At 36.3% G+C, this 15,718-nt stretch overlaps 1 protein-coding gene across 6 annotated transcripts in view; it reads right to left on the reverse strand.

The window, feature by feature from the left end:
• Positions 1 to 223: 223 nt before the first annotated feature.
• Zfand4 (zinc finger AN1-type containing 4) overlaps positions 224 to 15,718 on the reverse strand; it is a 91,623-nt gene continuing 76,128 nt past the window's right edge. For 4 of the 6 annotated variants that reach the window (XM_085686938.2, XM_048444456.3, XM_048444462.3 and 1 more), the window contains 2 exons: positions 1,526 to 1,643; positions 224 to 504 (listed from right to left, as the gene is read on the reverse strand). In XM_085686938.2, coding sequence (XP_085543064.1) covers positions 369 to 504; positions 1,526 to 1,643 — 254 coding nt within the window. In that variant the 3' untranslated portion in view covers positions 224 to 368. Of the gene's footprint in view, positions 505 to 1,525; positions 1,644 to 15,718 lie in introns of those variants that run through there. The other 2 variants (XR_015000978.2, XM_048444458.3) reach the window with 2 other exon arrangements.

Genomic DNA, 15,718 nt, shown 5'->3' on the forward strand with positions numbered 1-15,718 from the left:
AGAACTCATTTCTGTACAACATGGAAGCCTGGGTACACAGCCAATGGTAACTCCTTAAAGTGCATCTTTTGAAGATTTGTCTAATAAATAATTCCAATCTCAAATATAAAATGCTTAACACAGACATGCAATAACAAAACTAAATCATTATAGTGTAAAGTTTTTAAAACTACTTTTAAAACTTTTGATTCACCAAAGAAAAAAGACATCAATACAATAGGCATTTTCATTCTCCAACAGTGAGCACCGTGTGCTCTTGTTATTTGGCAAATCTTTTGGAGTCGAACAAAAATAATGCAGTCTAAACAATATTTCTTCTGTCAATATAATAGGATTCCTCAGGCAGAGCAGGAAAGCGCAGAGGAGAGTTAGATTTTGGGAAGTTTTGGTGCATTAACCACAGGGTTCGCCTCCTGTAAGTATCTCCTCCCTGCACTCTTGTAGTCATAGGTACAGCCGTGAGTTTCTGCATAGCGATGAGATGCACAGAAGTTGTTTCCACATCTAAAGCACAAAAAAAGTTCATGTGAATAGTCAGGTTTCCATAGAGGGCCATCTCCTTAGGAGGGAAGAGAGTGACTTCAGGTACCACAACAAATCCCTTGGGGTCGCCTCAGAAATTTCAGCACTGACAGTTCCACTCATAAGTATAAAGCCCCCAAAAGAACATGGTAACTGTTTATGAATGACAGGTATATATCTTTTTGAAGTAAAAGAAAAACTGAAAAGCTGGTAACATGTCCAGCATATCTCTTACACTTAGTAAATTTGAATTCCAAGAAATGAAGTTTCATGAGAAAATTAGGCTATATAAAAATTAGCTGTTTATGGCTGGGCATGGTGCTATACGCTTTTAATCTTAGCAGGAAGATGAGGGCAAGGCAATCAGATCTTTGTGAATTCAAGGCCAGCCTGGTGTACATAGCAAGGTCTAGGCAAGCCACGTTTACATGATGAGACTCTGTTTTGTAAAATAAACAAAACCTGCAAACTAACAAAAAGCAATGACACGAGAGAGTGTAAAACAAAAAATGTTATTTTTATGTGAGCAGAATACACTCTAAAAGGCCAAAATTCTTTTCAATGTTTATCCTCACACTAAGAGCAGATATCAATCAATGCTAATAAATAATAAAGACATTTATGAAAAGAAAAAATAACCATTTTAAGAATATATATCCATATGTTTTGAAATAACTGTACAAAATGTTAAAATATATAGTAAATGTCAATTTTGGTTAAACTTGGTTGAACTTAAAATAGAATCTAGAAGGGCTCTTCCAAACCACATTCAAACAAACCAATTGGCTTAAATGTCCTGGTTCAATGACAGTGCAATCTCTACTTATGCCCTTTGGAAACTGATGAGCTATCTCTCTCGGGCCAATTAGGAATTCATCTGAGGGTTGATACTAGAACATCATCTTGATATTCTAAGTGGCCACTTAAACATTGTTTTATTCTACAGAATCCCCATGCTGAGTCTCCACAAAGAAAACCTCTCAGTTTCTCCAGGGACACGTGCCTGCATTCGAAGCTAGTGGCCAGTCCTGTTTTCTTTCCACAAAGAAAACAATGTTTCATTATTTTCTTCTTTGTTTGAAGAGGGGCTTTCACAGGTGGAAGGTGGTGGGTGCTTTCTCCTGTTTAGAGAAAGAACACCTCATTAATATAAAATTCTAAATTTGAACAACTACTAAGTATAACATTACTGACTTAATCTATACAAATTAAATTTGTAATATTTTATGTCTAAAAGAATTATGAAATCTACAAGTGAGGGGGCACTAAAATTTGTGTGCATGTGGTATTTCTAATTAGGATTTGGATTTCTTAGGTCTTCTTGTAACACTAATACTGTTTTGACCACACTTAATGGTGACCAACTTAATACAGTATAGTAGACATTTAAAAAAATTAAGAAAAATCCTAATTGTTGGACCCTCTTGAAACAATATAATCATTCTCTTTGTAAATACCAAGAAGTACCAGAATATCATGAAACTGATCTTTTACACCACAGAAAGTAAATTTGTCAACAATAGACAGATGTTTGTTTCAAAACTTTCATTTGATTACCTTGAAGATAACACAGGGGCTAATGAAAGGGCCTAAGGGAAAGGCAACCTGAATTCAATAACTAAGACCTACATAGAAGAAAGAGAAAACTAACCCTGCAAGTCCCTGGCTTCTATCGGCATGTACCTGCCCCATTCTTCATGGGAGAGGTCCTTGTTGAGAGGGAATTTGGAGTCTCAAAAGCAAAGAAAAAAACTCTTTAAAGGAAATAGTAAAACAATGTTTTATGTGTTTTAAATGCCAACTCAGTTTATGTATGGAAAAAGCCTCTGAACATCTGTTTTTTTTTTTTTTGTATTGTTCTGGTTTTTAGAGACAGGGTCTCTCTATATAGCCCTGACTGTCTTGAAACTCACTATGCAGACCAGGCTGGACTCGAATTTAGGTATCTGTCTGCTTCTGCCTCCCAAATGCTGGGATTAGAGCTGTTGTCTACTACATCCAGCTGTCTCTGAACATTTTAAATGTGTTATAATTATATAAAAGAAATTATCCATGGTGACTGAGTATATTTAGTTTAATTCTACAGTTACCTCTAGCTTTCCAAATATAGTTACTAAATTCTATACCATTGTAACAATTTGATGTTTTGGCTTTAAAATAGGAGCACATTTGTTATAATAAAATAAATAAGTCAATCATTAATTGCCGAGTTATATAGTTTTTGAAATGGACCAAAATGTCCCTTAGGTCGTAAGCAGAGAGGTTCAAAGGTGCTGTCCATAGTTGTTAAAAGGTGCGATACAAGTGCACAGAGATTTCTGTTAGTATTCAAAGGTCAAGGGATACAGCAAGAACTAGTCATAGGAATGGGCAGGGTACTGTTCATGGTATATCGTCATTCTCCATTCTCCATCACTGAAAAAGGTGTGAGACTCTTTGTTGGAGAAGGGGGCTGCTTGTTGGTTCCCAGTCGCCTGGCTAGCTTAGACCCAAAATAGTCACACAAAAGCTGTATTAATTAAATCACTACTTGGTCCATTAGCTCTAGCTTCTTATTGGCTAACTCTTATATTAATTTAACCCATTTTTATTAATCTGTGTATTGCCACATGGCTGTGGCTTACCGGGCAAAGTTCCCAGCATCTGTCTCAGGCAGTAGATCCATGGTTTCTCCCCTCCACCTTCCTTCTTCCAGTATTCAGTCCAGTTTTCCCTGCCTACCTAAGTTCTGCCCTATCAACAGGCCAAGGCGGTTTCTTTATTCATTAACCAATAAAAACAACACATAGACAGAAGGACCTCCCACATTAACTCTTAATCTCAGGGTCATAGGTTTGGGCCCCATGTTGGGCATCATTTGTAAGTGGAGATTAAAGCTTCGTTTCCCAGTCATCCAGACCTGAATCATCACACAGAAACTATATTAATTACAACATTGTTCAGCCAATGGCACAGGCACATTTCTAACTCTTACATCTTAAATTAACCCATTTCTATTAGTCTATGTATTGCTACATGGCCATGACATTACCTGATTTTCTACATGTCTTGTTTCCTCGGTGGCTGGCTGGTATCTGCTTGACTCCCCCTTCTCTCTCTCTCTCTCTCTCTCTCTCTCTCTCTCTCTCTCTCTCCCTCTCTCTCTCCATATATACACATACATACATACATACATACATACATACATACATACACATACACACACACACATGTTCAGATTTCCCACCTGGCTTTACTCTGCTAAGACATTGTCCAAAACAGCTTTATTTAGCAACACATATACAGAAGGACATCCTACATCAGGGAAGGGCACTGTTGATGGGGTGTAGCCATTCTCCATCACAGAAAAAGGTGTGGGTGGTCTGAGATCAATATTTATTTGGTAATTAAAGATTTGTGAGCTACTTTATGGACTCGTATTTTGGATTTTCATTTAGTGGGTGCTATGTATTTTCTTTTTTAAAAACAGAGACCGAGTAGAGCCCAGAAAATAAATCTGCTTTATTATTTGTCTAAAAAGCACTCCTAGTTCTTACATAAAGCTAATGAATCAAAACTGAAGCAACAACTGAATGACCCTAATGGTGTCTGGAGCACCAATCTAATTAATAAAACCTTGCTTTTTCAAGTGTCACTGGAAGTTTCCAAAACATCTCACTAAAGTGATGGAGTAACTTTTTTCTTCTTAAAGAAATAAGAAAGAATACTGAGGGAATCGCTAGTGGGAGAGCACATGCTAAGCTTTCATATGGCGTTGAGTTTAAGCTCCAGCTCTCAAATAAGTGAATAAAGATGCTCTTATGCAGGGCATGGTGGATCTATTACAGACTGGTCAATGGGAGCTCATCCATTAGCAACTGTTTTTGAAATTCAGGCTTAGTATATTCTTTCTTAACTAGTCGTAGAAATCTGTCAACACAACTCAGTTCAGTAAGTCACATTTTCCTTAGAAATAATTTTCTTTCATTTGGAATGCTTAATTCGAGAATTTTTCAACTTTTTTTCATCTGAGTGCTTCTGTGCCGTTCACAGACAAAAACAGTTGTGATAAATAAGAGATGGCACAAAACCAGAATGGCAGCTAGCTTCTGTGAGAAGCTTCTGTGAAAGCCTCAACCCATTCAGAGATAACTATTCCATGCTACGAGCCATTACTATTGTATGCCGTTCTAATATTTTAATTGGTATTGGAGGCTACCTTTCCAGAGACATTTCCTGCCATTTACCATTTTAAGCATTTCTCTAAATAAAATGGCATCCATAATTTCTTCTTCTAGTAAAGTGCTACTTATTCTGTAAGACATTACCAGTTATCAACTGTTCTCCAAAGCATCCTCTCCTATGTGTGTCAAACATAAGTAAAACAAAGTAACGCTCAAGTGAGGGGTACTTCTCTGGACAGGATGAAAGGTATTTGTAATAACTAACTCTGTTGTGGTTCTTAGCTAAATATTTGATCTAATGCAATAATCACTCACCCAACAGAAATCCAAAGGGTGACAAATTAAGGTTCCAAATGCAAACTTGATAGTCAGCTGTCTGAAGCTGATGGCTGTAACTACAACAATGGTTAAAATCTCTAAGGGATACCTGATAGTGAAGAGAACCAGAAAAAGAACTCAGTAATTTACTTTAAAGATATACAGTTCCTTCTTGATACCCAGGATGAGGAAACAGCATTAGGTGTCATAGGCTCTAGTTTGGGGAATGATGGGCTTTTGGCAGTTCCTGATGCCTTCAATAGAAGTTAGATCAAAGCACAGAAAGGTTACATGGGGACAGAAAGACAATTTAAAACAGAAGAAACAGATTTTTAATAAAAGGGTTGGGGTATAGATTACTACTAAATTATTTCCCTGGAATGTTCAAGGCCTTGAATTTGATCCCTATTACCACAAAATAAACAAAACCCTAACCAGGAAGAAAACAAAAGCAAATAAAAACAAAATATTCAATAACTTAATGCTATCTAATTAAGAGGAGGAACAAGAACTGGCAATATAATCTTGGTGGTAAACCATGGGCTTAGCATGAACAAGGCCCTGAATTTGGTCCTCAGCATCATGTCTGAGGGAAAAGGGGGAAAATAATGAAAGAACACCAAAGCTACAAGGACCTAAAACTCATGTAAGATAACAGTGCCACAGCATCCAGGGGGCTGGACCTCAGCAGCAGCAGTCAGGAAAGCAGTGGATGGATGGGAGAAGGAGGGGTGCAGCAGCACAGGCCAGAAGGAAGAGATGACAACAGAGCAAACTCCCCAAAGACTCTACCCTGAGAGCAGGATAGACCTGAGTGTGCGTCAAGGGAAAATAACATTTCTAACATTAAAAGAGGATACATGAGTAACACCTTGGGCAGAAGACCTCTGTTCCACCAGAGGTCACACCCAGATCCCCATGGGCTACACTGGCACCCAGAACCAAAAAGATCCCCTGACTAGACCAGAGGCCACTCCAGCAGCCAGATATCCAGTCCCCAGCTCAAATAGAGACCCTACTCAATCACTGGCTACCCTGGCAAGAAGACCAGAGAGGAAACAGAAACCAGGAAACAAAAACACCCATCCAACAAAGTCAATCTCAGAAATCAGCACCTAGCCTATAACCATCCTAAACCCAGATGCCTAAACACCAGTATAAGAACACAATCAACAACAGCCAGGGCAATATGCCACCACCAGAGTGCAACCATCTGTTTACAGCAAGCCCTGAATATTCCAACACATTGGATTACAAGAAAACAACCATAAAACTAACTTCATAAGGATAATACAGGTCCTTAAAAAGGAAATGAACAAATCCCTTAAAGAAATCCAGGAAAACATAATCAATTGGAGAAAATTAATAAATCCCTTAAAGAAATCCAAGAAAAAAACAAAAGACTTGAAGAAAATGATTAAAACTGTTCAAGATCTAAAAATGGAAATAGAAGCAATAAGGAAAACACAAAATGAGGGAACTGTGGAAATGGAAAATCTAGGTAAGCAAACAGAAACTACAGATGCAAGTATCACCAACAGAATATAAGAGATGGAAGAGAGAATCTCGGGTGTTGAAGAAACGACAGAAGAAATAGATAAATCTGGTTAAAGAAAATGTTAAATCTAAAAAAATCCCTGATATCAAACATAGCATGAAAATACCAAACCTAAGAATAATAGAAGAAGAAGGAGGAGGAGGAGATGGACAGGGAGAGGGAGGGGAGGGGAGGAGGAAGAGGAGAAGGAGAATAATAATAACATTAATTCCAGCTCAAAGGCCTAGAAAAGATTTTTAAACAAAATCATAGAAGAAAATTTTGCTACCCTAATGAAGGACATGGCTATAAAGGTACAAGAAGATTACAGAACACTAAATAGATTGGACCAGAAAAGAAAGGTCCTCACACGACATAACAATCAAAACACTAAACACACAAAACAAAGACAGAGTTTAAAAGCTGCAAAACAAGAAAGTCAAATAACATATAAAGGAAGACCTATTATAATTATACCCAACTTCTCACTGGAGATTCTAAAAGCCAGAAGGCCTGAACAGATGTCCTGCAGACTATAAGAGAACACAGATGCCAGCCCAGATTATTATACTCAGCAAAACTTTCACTCACATAGATGGAGAAAACAAGATATTCCACACTATAAAGTCAAATTTAAACAACATCTATCCACAAATCCAGCCCTACAGAAGGTACTAGAAGGAACACTTAAACCCAAGAGGTTAATTACATCCACAAAAAAGGCAATAAATAGTCTCTCACCAGTAAAACTCTGAGAAACACACACACACACACACACATACATAAGCGCGCAAGCACACGTACGTGTGCATGAATGCATGCATGTGCACCACCACCACCAACAACAACAACAACAATGTAATGACAAGAATTAACAATCATTAGTCATTGATGTTTCTCAATATCAATAGACTTAATTCCCCAATAAAAAGACACAGGCTAACAGAATGGATGCAAAACCAGGATTCATCCTGCTGCTGAATACAAAAAACATACCTCAACATCAAAAATAGATTACCTTAGAGAATAGGGGGAAAATGTTTCTAAGCAAATGGACATAAGAAACAAGCTGGGTATAACCACTCTAATATCTAACAAAATAGACTTCAAAGTTAATCAAAAGAGACAGAAAGGATACATGAAGTATCCTTTAATCAAAAGGAAAAATAAACCAGGATGATTTTTCAATTCTTAATATCTATGCTCCAAACACAATGGTATATGCATTTATAAAGGAAAAACTACTAAAGTTTAAATCATACATCAACAATCTCACATTGTAGGAGGAGACCTCAGTATCTTACCCTCAACAACAGACAAGTCATCCAAACAAAAATTAAAGAAATAATGAAGCTAACAAACACTATTGACCAAATGAATCTAACATATCTACAGACATTTTACCCAAACATAATAGAATATACTTTCTTCTCAGCATCTCATGGAACATTCTTCAAAACTGTCCACATACTCAGTCACAGAGCAAGTCTCAACAGATAGAAGAAAATTAAAACAAAACAAAACAAAACAAAACCCTGCATCCTATCAGACCACCATGGATTAAGACTGGATATCAACAACCAAAACAATAGAAAGCCTACAATTTCATGGAAACTGAACAACTCTCTACTGAATGACTACTGGGTCAAGGCAGAAGGAAAAAAGGAAATGAAAGGCTGCTAGAATTCAATGCAAATGCACAATACACCCAAACTTATGGGACACAATGAAAGCGAGCTAAGAGGAAAGTTCACAGCACTAACTGCCCTCATAAGTAAATTGCAGAGGTCGCATACTAGCAATTTAACAGCACACCTGAAAGCTCTAGAACAAAAAGAAGTAAACACACCCAAGAGGAGTAGATGGTAGGAAATAAACTGAGGGCTGAAATCAATAAAATAGAAATAAAGAGAATATAAAGAATCAAGAAACAGATGGTTCTTTGAGAAAAATCAATAAGATAGACCACTGTTAAAATTAAAAGACATAGAGAGAAAAATCCAAATTAACAATCAGAAATGAGAAGGTGAAAATAACATTAGACATTGAGGAAATATAAAGAATTATTAGGTCATACTTCAAACCTGTACTTCACAGAATTGGGAAATTCTTTAAGAAATAAACAATTTTCTTGATAGATATCATTTACCAAAGTTAAATCAAGATCAAATAAACAACTTAAATAAACCTACAATCCCTAGGAAATAGAAGCAGTCATTAAAAGTCTCATAAACAAAAAAAAACCCAAAACAAAAACAACAACAACAAAAATAAAACAGCCCCAGGGACAGATGGTTTTAGCACAGAATTCTACCAGACATTCAAAGAAGAGCTAATACCAATACTCCTCAAATTATTCCACAAAACAAAAAACAGAAGAAACATTGCCCAATTCATTTTTTAAGGCCACAATCACCCTGATACCCAAACCACACAAAGATTCAACAAAGAAAGAAAATTTCAGACCAATTTCCTTCATGAACATTGATGCAAAAATACTCAATAAAATACTGTCAAACTGGATCCAAGAACACATCAAAAAGATCATCTACCATGATCAAGTAGGCTTCATCCCAGAAATATAGGGATGGTTCAATATATGAGAATATGTCTATGTAATTCACCATATAAACAATTTGAGAGAGAGAAAAAAAACATGATCATCTCACTAGATGCTGAAAAAGCCTTTCGCAAAATCCAACAAGCCTTCACAAAAAAAGCTGTGGAGAGACCAGGGACACAAGAAATATACCTAAACATAATAAAGGCAATTTATAACAAGCTTATAGTCAACATCAAATTAAATGGAGAGAAACACAAGCAATTGTACTAAAATCAGGAACAAGACAAGGCTGTCCATTCTCTCCATATCTAAAATACTTGAACTTCTAGCTAGAGCAATAAGACAATTAAAGGAGATCAAAAGGACAGAAACCGGAAAGGAAGAAGTCAAATATCACTATTTGTAGACATGATAGTATATATGAGCAACCCCAAAAATTCTACCAGGGAACTCCTACAGCTGACAAACACCTCAGCAAAGTGGAGAGATACAAGATTAACTCAAAAGAATAAGTAGCCCTCCTATATATAAACAAAAAATGAACTGAGAAAGAAATCAGGGAAACAGCATCCTTCACAATAGCCACAAATAATATAAAAATATCTTGAGGTAACTCTAACCTAGCAAATGAAAGACCTGTGTTACAATAACTTCAAATCTTTGAAGAAAAGAAATTGAAAAAGATACCAGAAATGGAAAGATCTCCTATTCTCATGGATCGATAGAATTAACATAATAAAGTGAACATCTTACCAAAAGCATTCTACAGATTCAACACAATCCCTATCTAAATTCCAACATAATTGTTGCATTTATCTAATTACTCTATATCAATAAAAAATTGGGAGTCAGATATTGAGGTAAGAACTTGAATAATAAGAGAAGCAGCAGAGAAGTCACTAGTGACTTCTTATTTCTTCTGTTTCTCCATCCAGGACTGAGAATCTCCCTAAGCCCTGCTTTGCTACTTCCTGTATCTCTGTCTGACCTCAGTCCCCCAAAACCTCTATGGTTAATTTTGGTCTGCTAGTGGCTAATTCTGCCTTTTAATTCAAAGCAAGCTTTATTATCAAAATGCAATCAAAATATAACATGTTTCCCCCTTTTGTCTAAATAAAAATGGAAGGTTTTAACTTTAAAATACTAAAACTATATACAACAAGAACAATTATCAGGTAAGAATTACGTTCACAATGTCCAATCCATTTGTATTTGACAAACTCAGAGAAAATACTTCATTACTCATCTATCTTGATGAGTCAAAAGTTTTATACCCAATTTACTTTCTATCCTAACTTGTATTACCAACCCAAAATTATCCTTTTATATCTCTCAACCTTATATACTTATACCTCTGTTTTGAGTTTCTTTTCTGAATTTGGTAAGAAGGAAAACTGTAACTATAACTATCTAGTCTTCAACTCCATCAGAGACCCAGGAAGGATATATTACCTGAGTAAACAGGAGAGCAGAGCAAACAACTTCCAAAACTATAGAAATGACAGAAACAGTTGGCTGCATGGACAATCAACCAAGGTTCTTCTGTAACATTGGGGCATCTATCTTTGGCCTACAAGCCTAGGACATATGACAGACTCTTCTGTGAAGCAAAAATTTTGAAGAACTTTTCCACCATATCTTGGCAAGGTTTGACAGTAGCTTTCTTTTGTGTCCTGTTTGTCCAATTTGGACATCATAAAGTTAGCAATCATGGGAAGGGCAGTTTCTTGCCCAGTGACTAACTTTTGTCACAAAGAAAACAAAGTCCATCTGAAGTTTCTTTGATGGCCACCATCTTCACTGACGTAGATCAGTGCTGCCAGGAACAAACATGTCTCATTGTCATATAAAGCCTTATATTATTAAAACACTTTAAATGCCATATTCTGTAGATCTCTGAAGTATTTGAAGACCACCTGTCTACCTAAACTATATATCCATGTTAGACCTTGAAAACATACCTAACTTGATTACAAGTTTGATTGTAATAGGTGACTAACTACCAACCTGTATTTCTTTATTATCCTAGACAGTATGTATTAACAACTTTCAAGGATGAGAAATTTATATTACATTGTTAAATGAGCTGCATAGGCACAATATCTTAAACAAGAGTAGAAACATATGTACAGTATGTTCTAACAAAAATAACCTTAAATTTGTATCAATATACAAAAATATCTTTTTAAGGTATGGCATGGATTTTATTTATTATTATTAGGATTATTTTTGTTGTTGTTGTATGGTTTTTAGGTGATTTTTATTGAGCTTTACATTTTTCTCTGCTCCTCTCCCTTCCTCTCCCCTTCCCATTTCAACCCTCCCCCAAGGCTCCCATGCTCCCAATTTACTCAGGAGATCTTGTCTGTTTCTCCTTCCCATGTAGATTAGATCTATGTAAGTCTCTCTTAGTGTTCTCGTTGTTGTCTAGGTTCTTTGGGATTGTGGATTGCAGGCTGGCTTTCTTTGCTTTATGTTTAAAAACCACCTATGAGTGAGTACGTGTGATAATTGTCCTTCTGTGTCTGGGTTACCTCACTCAAAATAATGTTTTCTAGCTTCGTCCATTTTCCTGCAAAATTCAAGAAGTTGTTATTTTTTTCTGCTGTGTAGTACTCTGTTGTGTAAATGCACCACATTTTTCCTTATTCATCCTTTGGTCGAGGTGAATTTAGGTTGTTTCCATGTTCTGGCTATGACAAATAATGCTGTTATGAACATAGTTGAGCACATGTCCTTGAGGCACGATTGAGCATCCTTTGGATATATACCCAAAAGTGGTATTGTTGGGTCTTGAGGAAGGTAGTTTCCTAATTTTCTAAGAAATCGTCACACTGACACCCAAAGGGGCTATACCAGCTTGCATTCCCACCAGCATTGCAGAAGTGTTCCCTTTTCCCCACAACCTCTTCAGCATAAGTTGTCATCAGTGTTTTTGATCTTGGCCATTCTTACAGGTGTAAGATGGAATCTCAGAGTTGTTTTGATTTGCATTTCTCTGATGACTAAGGATGTTGAACATTTCCTTAAGTGTTTTTCAGTCATTTTAGATACCTCTGTTGAGAGTTCTCTGTTTAGGTCTGGACTCCATTTTTTTTTATTGGATTATGTGTTCTTTTGGTGACCAATTTCTTGAGTTCTTTGTATATTTTGGAGATCAGCCCTCTGTCTGATGTGGGGTTAGTGAAGATCTTTTCTTATTCTATATAGGCTGTCATTTTGTCTTGTTGACCATGTCCTTTGCTTTACAGAAACTTTTCAGTTTCAGAAGGTCCCATTTATTAATTGTTTCTCTCAGTGTCTGTGATGCTGGAACTATATTTAGGAAGTGGTCTCCTGTGCCAATGTGTTCAAGTGTATTTCCCATTTTCTCTTCTATAAGGTTCGGTGTGGCTGGCTTTATGTTGAGGTCTCTGACTTGGACTTGAGTTTTGTACTTGGTGATAGATATGGGTCTATTTTTATTCTTCTACATGTTGATATCCAGTTATGTGGCACCACTTGTTAAATATACTTTGTTTTTTCCATTTGATATTTTTTGGTTCTTGTCAAAAATCAGGTGTTCAAAGATGTGTGGATTTATATCTGGGTCTTCTATTCAGTTCAATACAAAAATATCTTAAACAAGAGTAGAAGCATACACAACACACAATTCTTTACAGACCTTGAATAATAATACTCAACTTCATAAGAAAAAACAAAAAACCCAGGATAGCTGAACCAATCCTGTACAGTAAAAGAACTTCTAAAGGTATCACCATTCCCAATTTCAAGCTGTACTACAGAGCTATAGGAATAAAAAAAATGCATTGTATTGACATAAAAACAGACATGTTGATCAATGGAATTGAATTTAAGACCCAGACATAAATCCACCACATATACCTAATTTTTGATAAAGAAGTCAGAAATATGCAATGGAAAAAAGAAAGCATCTTCAACAATGGTATTGGTTTAACTGGATGGTAGCATGTAGAATGCAAATAGATCCGTATCTATCATCCTGCACAAAACTCAAGTACAAGTGAATCAAAGATCTGACCATAAACCTAGATACATTGAACTTGATAGAAGAGAAAGTGGAGAATAGATATGAATGCATTGATACTGCAGACAATTTTCTGAACAGAATACCAAGAGGGTAGGCACTAAGATGGACAATTAATAAACAGGACCTCATGAAATTAAAAAGTTTTTATACGGCAAAGGACAGTATCAACAGGACAAAATTTTACCAATCCCACATCTGACAGAAGGCTAATATCCAATATATATCCTTAAGAAACTAGATTATCAACAAACCAAATAATTCAATTAAAAAATGGGGTACAGACCTAAGTAGAGAATTTTCAACAGACGAATTTCAAATGGCCAAGAAGCACTTAAAGAAATATTCAGTATCCTTAACCATCAAGGAAATGCAAATCAAAATGATTCTGAGATGCTGAGAGCTGCCATGAGAGTATACAGTAGGTGATAACTAGTGTTCAGCAGATGGACCCACCAGACGAATGACTCTCTGATGGGGAGCCCTACTTGGAAAAGCCACGGAGTTCCGGACTGTAAACGACTGGTTGTGTCTCTCTAAATTTTCTCATGTGCCACTACATTCATTCGTTCTCTAATAACAGACTGTGTGTTTATCTCATGTATATATTCCATCTATTGGGTACACAGGTGGTCAGGAAGATGATTTCTGCTTAATATGTATAATTTTGATGAATAGAAATACTAAGATATTTTTTCATTATTCAGACTGACATAAGAAAGTACTAGTATTCTCAGTCACAAAGACACCAAAATTTAAAATTCAGAACAAACTCAAAGCAAACTGGCTACCCCTGGAGATGGATATCTAGTTGCCCCTAGAGACAAATACAGGAGGTCATTTCCCTAGGTATTTATTGCTGATTCAAGGTCAGAGCTTGAAGCAACTTTAGTAGACTTAACTTTCTCAGCAACAGACTTTCTGCATGTACTCAATCTCAAGGTTCAGTCAACTAACTGTTTTCTAATTGCCTGGGAAAGAGCTACATGCATAGCCAAGCAGTACTCACTGGTCAGTCAATGTGACCTCCCTCGCCTGAGAAAAACAGTGTGACTCATCTTGTGTTATATAAAGGACATTTCATCATACCACAAGGACACTTGTTCATAGCTCTATTTATGATAGCTAGAGACTGGAAACAACATAGATGTCCCTCAACTGAAGAATGGATGAAGAAAATATGGCACGTTTACATGATGGATTATCACTCAGCTTTAAGAAGAATTATGAAATTTGCAGGCAAATAGATTGAAACGGCGGAGAGAGAACATGCAAATTAACAAGATCAGAAATGAAAAGGGGGACATAACCACAGACACAGAGGAAATTCAGAGAATCATTAAATCTTACTACAAAAGCCTGTATGCCACAAAATTGGAAAATGTGGAAGAAATGGACACTTTTTTAGATAAATACAATTTACCAAAATTAAGTCAAGACCAGTTGAGCAGTTTCGATAGACCTGTAAGTTGTGAGGAAATAGAAGCTGTCATTAGAAGCCTCCCTACCAAAAAAAAGCCCTGGCCCAGATGATTTCAATGCAGAATTCTATCAGATCTTCCAAGTAGAGTTAATACCTATACTCCTTAATTTGTTTCACAAAATAGAAACAGAAGAGTCATTGCCTAACTCCTTTTATGAAGCTACAGTCACCCTGATACCCAAACCACACAAAGACTTAATCAAGAAAGAGAATTACAGACCAATCTCACTCATGAACATTGATGCAAAAATTCTCAATAAAATACTGGCAAACAGAATCCAAGAACACATCCAAAAAATTATACATTGTGATCAAGTAGGCTTCATCCCAAAGAAGCAGGGCTGGTTCAACATACAAAAATCTATCAACGTAATCCATCATATAAATAAACTGAAGGGAAAAAAACCATATGATCATTTCATTAGATACTGAAAAAGCATTTGACAAAATTCAACACCCCTTTATGATAAAGGTCTTGGAGAGATCAGGGATACAAGGTTCATTCCTAAATATAATAAAGGCAATATACAGAAATCTGACAGCTAATATCAAATTAAATGGAGAGAAACTCAAAGCCATCCCACTAAAATCTAGAACAAGACAAGGCTGTCCACTCTCTCCATACCTCTTCAATATAGTGCTTGAAGTTCTAGCAATAGCAATAAGACAGTATAAAGAGATCAAGGAGATTCGAATTGGAAAGGAAGAAGTCAAACTTTCATTATTTGCAGATGATATGATAGTGTACATAAGCAACCGCAAAAACTCTACCAAAGAACTCCTACAGCTGATCAACACCTTTAGTACTGTGGCAGGATACAAAATCAACTCCAAAAAATCAGTTGCCCTCTTATACACAAAGAACAAAGATACATAGAGGGAAATCAGAGAAACATCACCTATCACGATAGCCACAAATAGTATAAAGTATCTTCTTAACCAAGGAAGTGAAAGATCTATTTGACAAGAACTTTAAGGTTTTGAAGAAAGAAATTGAGGAGGATACCAAAAAATGGAAAAATCTCCCATGCTCTTGGATTGGGAGGATCAACATAGTAAAAATGGCAATTTTACCAAAAGCAGT

This window comes from Myodes glareolus, chromosome 3, assembly GCF_982192425.1.
Source record: "Myodes glareolus chromosome 3, mMyoGla1.1, whole genome shotgun sequence".
NCBI lineage: Eukaryota > Metazoa > Chordata > Mammalia > Rodentia > Cricetidae > Myodes > Myodes glareolus.